The sequence below is a fragment of the Quercus robur genome, chromosome 4 (genome assembly GCF_932294415.1).
Source record: "Quercus robur chromosome 4, dhQueRobu3.1, whole genome shotgun sequence".
NCBI lineage: Eukaryota > Viridiplantae > Streptophyta > Magnoliopsida > Fagales > Fagaceae > Quercus > Quercus robur.
In genome coordinates, this window is record NC_065537.1 from 48,445,060 (window position 1) to 48,453,052 (window position 7,993).

At 30.9% G+C, this 7,993-nt stretch overlaps 1 protein-coding gene across 1 annotated transcript; it reads left to right on the top strand.

Annotated features, from left to right (window-relative positions):
* The first annotated feature begins 204 nt into the window (after positions 1–204).
* On the top strand, positions 205–738 carry LOC126722065 (uncharacterized). The gene has a single exon (XM_050425218.1). It carries the CDS (start codon positions 205–207, stop codon positions 736–738), a length of 534 nt encoding a protein of 177 aa, XP_050281175.1.
* The last annotated feature ends 7,255 nt before the right edge of the window (positions 739–7,993 follow it).

Here is a 7,993-nt window from a genome sequence, read left to right on the forward strand (position 1 = left end):
GCTACCAAATATTGGAAAATGCTTCTCTTATTTAACTTCTGTTATTGACTTGGCTTGAAATAGAGTTGTTTAACATGTCAACCTATCTTAGTGGAAAATAACTCCACCTCATGCCCTCCTAATATATTATAAATAGGAAGCCAAAAGATACATCAATCAACAGTATCATTCTTAACAAAGAAATTAAATAAAAGAAAAAGAAAAATGGCATCTCCAATTTGTTGCCTATCAATGTTGGTAATCCCTCTACTAGTCACCTCTCTTTTCTACCATGTTTCTAATGCTGATCAAGCCCTTCTTGAAAATGTTTGCAAGAGCACCGATGACTATAATTATTGCTTGTCAGCTTTACGTTCAAACGGACAGAGTACTGCAGCTACTCCATATCAGCTGGGAATCATTTCTAATGATGTGACCTTGACTGTATTACAAGAGACAGGTCGGGCAATCGCAGATCTTCTTCTGAAATTGACAGACCCAGTTGATCTCAGGCGAATTTCGCATTGCCAAACAAATGTGAAAACTGCATTCCAGAAATGGCAAAATGCAAAACGCTTTGCAACTCAAAAATCTTATACGGAAGAGTACAATGCAATTGCGGAGGGAATAGCGCAGATTGTTGAATGTAAGTTTCAATATGATGACCCCCCAAAAAAGGTATCACCAATATCAAGTTTGACTCACAATCTAGAGACGCTAACCGATACTTCTTATGCTATAATTAGACTACTTGTATGATCTATAACCAAAAAAAAATAATAATAATAATAAAGGATAGCTAAGGTCCTTATAGCTCAATTGCTACCTCTTGGTATTATTATATAAAAATAAATAAATAAATAAGGACTTGTTTGTATTAATATCAATTTATAATTATCTCTCTTTCTCTCAATCAATATGGTAGTATTACATTATAATCAATACATCTTTGTGATACTATTATTTCTTTTTATAATTATCTTTATCTTTTTCACTTGTATACCACATTTTATTACATATATGTGATGGATTTAATTTTTATATATCATATATTTTAATTAGGAGTGACTTCTGTCAATATTGTTTCAAAAAAAAGGGGACCATCAGTATTATATATAGGTGACGTGGTCCCTACAATATTCATGCAAATGTTTGAAAAGATGGGAAAACATTTGCAAGAAATATGAGGAGTACGAGTTCCTAAAATATTCATGCAAATGTTAGAAAAGATGGGCAAACATTTGTAAGAAATCTAAGGACTACGACTAACATCAAATCCCATAAATCATAGATAGTGGCTCTGGTGTTGACTGAGAAAGAACAAGAATTCAGAAGTAAAGAAACCCAGGAAAAGTTGAGGATTGCAAGGAGAACCCATGTTGTGAAATGACTCATTTGGAGGACACAAATGAGGATTTGATGAATGGGATCAATAAGGCAATTGAAGTCCGTCTTGGAGAAGAAGTTGGATTCATTTTGTGTTGCAAGCTAGGATGAAGAGAAGCAACTTCATCACCATGTTAGGGGAAAAAAAAAATCCTTTCTCACGTCAAACTGAAAAAAGGTAATTCAAATATGGTTAGAGTTGTTTTCATTTGAAAAACAGTTTTATCTCCGCCAAGCTAAATAAAGGAAATTAAAAGATAATTATTCAACTCATTTTAAGATTGTTACCAAATATTGGAAAATGAGATAGTCAAAAATAGAATTGTTTTCCATAGATAGAGTTGTTTTCAAAAAATATTTAGTGGAGTTGTTTTTTTGGCGTGAAACATAGTAGTTTTCTGAAAATATTTAGTGAAAAATAACTCTATTTCATTCCAACCTATATATATATATATATATATATATCTAAAAACTGAAATATAGCATTTATTGTTGCTATGCTTCTGTTAAGCCACATCATCTACTTATTTTATATATATATATATATATATATTTTTTTAATCTTTTCTCTTTTAAACTTTTTTCTCCCAAAATTTTTTTTTTTTTTAACTCTTCTTTTCCCTATTAGTTCACACCTACTGTTACACTTCTTTCAACTTTTCTCCTCCCTTTCGCCTCTTTATCTCTCCACTACTTTATACTTTACCATTACACTTTCTTCATCATTTTATCTTTCTTATATTTTGACTCTTCTTCTTCCTATTTTATTCTATACTAGCGTTTAACCTGCAGGATCATTTTACGAGTTAGATAATGATGGTAATGTTCAGGTAAAATCAACTTAATATATTATACTTAATGTGATGGTAAAATATGGAAGGGGGTGGATAGTTAGTTGTTCAGATAATGATGCTAATGTGCAGGTATTCTTCTAAAAAACAGACATAACCTGGCATTAACACATGATCTAGAAAAAATGTTAATTGAATCTCATAAGTTATAACTAATTGGTTCAAGATTTTTTTAAAGGTTGTGGATTCGAGAGAATATAGTTATTGAACACAAAGATTTGCATGATCAATAAAGATTTTCCTCTTCATCTTTTATTAAAAGTTGTCCTCACAACATTTATTTGAAACTTAATCTCTTCCCTTGGTATCTCTATCACATAGGATTAAAAATTCTTAAGTTAGCTAGTGTTCATTATTCCTAAAACTGGTCCAATATTTTCCAACAGCTTCACTCTCAGTCATCACAACCCAATCTTTGGTGGTATTTATAAAGGAGCCTGAAAAATTACATTGAAATTAAACAAACATGCTTTTTCACAATTACTTGGAGCCAAACAAATTAACCTTTAGTGCAATATAATCGCAATCATTTAAGGCCCTATTGCCAAAATAAGCACTTGGCCCCAGTAAAGTAGGCACCAATATTTGAGATGCTCATGTTGTTCATGAGGCCTTGTTACTCTTAAGAATATATTCGCCTTAATTATTTTCTTTCTTTTACTCTTAAAATATATAGGCCTTGATGAATTTTCTTTATTTTAGAAAGCCAGAATTATTAGTAGAAAATATGAAAAATGGTAAAAATTTCCTGAGTTGAGTATTAATTTAGTAAAAATGTCACTATTTCAGTGAAGCACCGTTCTAAATCCTGTCCCCTCAACCAAAATGCTCAATTAGTCACAAAAAGTGAGTGCCTTATTAGAGTTGTCTCACCTCAAGGGTCTTAAAGGAGCCTTTTAATGCATTCTCACTCGAGCGTCTAAGCAAGTGCCAGCCTCACCTATGACTCCTAGACTTTTTTCCTTATTTACGTAGTAACCTTTTTGAACACTACAATAGATTCATAGTCAAATCTTGGAGCTCAGAGCTCAGGCTTCAACATGGTCAGATAATAAAATTTAAACCAATTCCAGGCTTTAATTGTATTTGATGAGCACAGTGATCCATGAACTTCTCTGCTTGTCCTGTAAATTCAAGGCACCTTACCAATTTCTGAGCAACGTATTTTTGTAACAAAGAAATTGAGAACTTGAAGCACAGAGATGTCTCTGTGTCTGCTAAAAATAATCACTACATTCCTAAATGGTCCCTTTAGAATTTTTAATCCCAACCAACATTTCTTGTGATTTGTGACAACTGTGTAACTACCATCTACCATTTGTCAATATTTATCTATAAGTTGATTTGGCTGAAAATACAAAACCATAATATTAGTTAGAACGCCACAAAGATGTAATATTAGCCCAACAAAGATGTAATGGTTTATAGGATATTAGCACTATGATTTAAGTCATTGGTGTTTCAGATACAATCTGATAGTAAAAACATAAAGTAAATTTAGAACAAACAATTATCAATAGAAATCTACCAAGAAAGCCACTAAATATGTATTTCTTTTTTAGTGAGTAACTAAAATATAATGTAGGTTCTGCTAATGATAAAATTCCTTGTAATCCTTAAAATATCATTTGCTTGAGTAATATCAAGACACATAAAATACTTCCAGGACTTATAAATGTGATTCAAACTCAGGATGTTTTTTGCAATTTCTATGAAAGACATGAAATTTGTGACCTAGGAATAAAATCATATAACCAATTGTTGCAAAAAAATAAAACCGGCAACGTCATCTTCATCTAACACATATATTAGGTAACTTTAATACAATGCTTTATTATGTTAATAATGAAAATCTATACAATGCTAATAAAAGAATTATAAAAAGATAAAGATAAATATAGAGATAATTTAGTAGAAAACAAACCCGAAAGAGAAAGGACTTAAAGTAATATCACAGTCGGAGTAAATCTTTTCCTTTCACTTGCGGCTCAATTGAATTGAAATTTCATGTAATCAGATAACTAAACATAGTGATGAGTTACTGAATTACATGCTCTTTCTAAGGATAATGCCGTCATTGCCCAACGTTTTCATTAATCTTTGACCTATATCATAGTCAAGGTTAGTCCACCCCCTTTAATTTCATAGTGATTATAAATTAAGAAAACAATTATAATATATAAAGAACATTACTAATTACATAAAAACAAAAGGAAAATATAAAACAAACTGATACAAACCCAGAGGAGAAAGAAGGCAATGATTTGAAATATTATTGACCATGGCCAATGTAGATAGTGAACTCTTTAGGTGGTCAGGTAATGTAAGTACCATAGGGAGAATTATACACATCATTTATTAAAATTAAAACTATAAACAACCATTTTTTTTAGAAGAAAAAAAATTTGACTAAAGTATACAAAACATTCATACAACCAAAATCTGCATATGTATCTGCAAAATTAACCAAGCACGTTAATCAATACTAATCCAACTACAAATCAACCAAATTTAATTCATATTATGCAAGTTATGTATCTGTTAGTGATTTCAATCAACTTTCTTATTTAATTCCCAAACCAAACAAAATTAGAGTGCGAGAGTTGTTCTCCCATTAAAGTAAATGATATATATTGGAGTGAAACAATCTATTTGTTAAATTTGAGAGAAATTTCATTTAGAGTCTGTTTCTTTACAATGTAAAACCAAGATTAAAATCAATCTATTTTTGTAATTTCTATAATCTATAAAAATAAAACAAAAGCAGATGTATAAAATTGAGAAGGTTTATTGTAGAAAGACAAACATTTTGAGAGAGAAACAAAAACCCACAACAAAAACAAATCTAACTTAAACATGTAAATCAAAACTAATACAACTAAAATAACCAAAGAAAAGTCATAATTTAAACAAAATGACAGAGTAAGAAGGTTTTTGTAATTTCAATAACATAGTGTCTACCAATCTGTTGGAAGGTGTATAGTAATCAGTTTGTTATTAATTTATTAATTTACTTTTCAAAAATGTAGTAATTAATCCAAAAAACCATAATTTCACTAAGAAAAAAAATTATAAATTACTATACACTCTAAACTTTCAGATTTTAAACCATCCAAGTATTAAAATCAAGGGCAAAATCCCTAATGTTACCAAAACTTAAAACCAAAAATAATAATTTCAAACTAAATCATCCATAGAGAGAGAGAGAATAAACCCATCATTACACACTCTAAACTTTCAAACTTATAACCATCCAAGTTGAAATTTTGCTATTAAAATCAAGGGCAAAATCCCTTATGTTACCAATACTTAAAACCGGAAATTATAATTTTTCCATAGAAAGAGAAATAAACCCATCTATATTTGAAAAGGAGTCAAAGAAGAACCCTAGACAATTCGGTACGGAGAAAATTTTGAAATACAGATATATTGAAAAGGAAGATGGTAATTCTTGTAGTATAAACATTTGGTTTTAAACTAAAAACATATACATATTGGAGATTTAATATGCTAATTCGAAAAGGAAAAGCAATGGTGAAAAGTTTCAATAAACCAAAACAATATTTGAAGAAGAAAAGAGTATGTTGACCTTTAGAAAAATTTTGTTGCAGAGGAGAGATGAGGTAGAGCAGCAGATCATATGGCGATGGCTGGCAATATGAAACTCCACTAGATTGCAAACACTTTTTATTTTCTCCTTCCCTTTCTCTGCATCGCAGTATCGCTAATTTTTTTTAAAAAAAAAAAAAAAGATAACCAACCATTAAAATTTAAGTAGGATTCAAAAAGCAGAAACATAACAAAAAACTGCCAAACAAAATACAACAATCGAACAAACAAAACTCAAGAAATCGTAAAAATAAATCGGAAATTAAGGGAAAAGGTAGCCTTTTCAAAACCCTAGAAATGGTAACAGAATAGAAAACAAAAAAAGGGGGAAAAAACCTGCCTACCTTCTACTAAACCTATATTTTTTGAAAACCCTAGAAACGGTAATTGAATAGAAATCAAAAAAAGAGGGAAAAATACCTACCTTCTAAATTGTCTGTTGTTGAAGAGAATGATTGGATAGCTTCTAAATCGCCTGTTGTTGCAGAGAACGAACAAAGATTTTCAGTTTTCACTGTTGTAGAAAACAAACAGAGGTTTTCAATTTTTGCTTCTTTTTTTTTTTTTTTTTTGCTTCCTTTTGGATTTTCTTTGTTCGTCTGTTTGATGGGTTGGAACACACTAGTCTGATTTGTGTGTATATGGAGTTGCAGCAAAAAATCGCAAGTTTGAGTGAGTTCGAATTTTGATCGGGAAATATGGTTTGGGTTTTAGGGTTTGCATTTTTTTTTTTTTTGTTTTGTTTTGGGGATAAGCGGATGGTGTTTTTATAAAGGTTTAAGTTTTCTCTTCTTTTTTTCTTTTTTTGGATAAGCGAGTGGGTGTCTGATAGTGAGTCTTCCAAACGCACCGAGTGAAATTTTAAAGAATTAACTCTACACGTGTCAATTTGTAAAGGGGCTTTTTTCCCTAACGTGGCAACACCTCCTTAAAGCTTCTGCTATTATATATAGTACTAGTCACTAACCCGTGCGATGCACAGGAAAGTTCTTAGAGGATAGGACTAACCTGCATAGTGGAGTCATACCATGGCTGCCAGAGTTTGTTCCTAAGGTTGGACTCAAAATTGTCAAAAAAGGAATTTTGAGCTTTTCAAGTGCCAATATTTTAGAGCATCTTGCTAGCTCTTTCATTGAGGCACTATGTCATTTGAGACAACAAAGTAACTATTATGAGAATTTATGAGAGAATTCTATATTGTATTGAAAGAAAATAAAAGTACATCAAGTATTTATACAAAGTCTGAGAGTAACTAACTTTTTACTGACTCCACAATATACGGATCTAGCCTCTACAACCAATCAGATTAATACACGTGTATATAAATAATAGCTATGAATTAAACTAATCCTAAAGTATAGGTAGTATAGCTATTTTAAATATAAACATTGCCATTTATACAATCACAGCTACAATTCTTCCATTGCTCTATTCTGATACTCTGCCTGCCTAAGTCAACAGCTACAATCCAAGCTTGCTTGACCTTCAACATGAGTCCTTGTGATCTTGTCCTTCTAATAACTATGAAACATCATTAGTTTCTTTGTCTTAATGGAATTGTCCAAGTTGGTGTAAAGATTGCCAAAAACACAAAGGCTTAAAAGAAAATACTGACCTCTTTACATAGATATGGAGAGTGCCACCTAATTGAAAAATAAAAAAGTAACGAAACCTAGAAAATGAAAATTCCTAATAACAATTCAAGTAGAATTTGATCTTCTAGGTGTATACTTCTTTGACCCACATGAACTGCACTTGCACATAACTCTAAGATGGGGGGAAAATAAAATAATAAAGAAGCATCTTAATGAATCCTTCAACAAAACAAACAGAAAGTTGCTGTAAGGATTGCATAAGAAGAAAATGAATGTGGTGGTGAGAAAGGAGTGCATAAAGGTCCTACAAGAATATTAAAGAAAAATATGTCAACGTACATATAATATTTAGAAATGAGTTCAAGGCTTACATATGAAGGATTGGAATATATGTTCCTTCCATGCCAACAGCTTTGATGGCCCTAAAACATAAATTCTGCATTTTGATTGAACAGTACATTGAGACAACAAATAATCAAGTGAAGATTATGAAATACAATGCCTAAAAATGAGTGTAAATATTAAAGTATGTAAATGCAGAACTGAAATAGGAAGGAAAATTTTCTAACATGT

Coding starts and splice junctions, on each gene's coding strand:
- LOC126722065 (XM_050425218.1), top strand. CDS start 205: ATGGCATCTCCAATTTGTTGCCTATCAATGTTGGTAATCCCTCTACTA.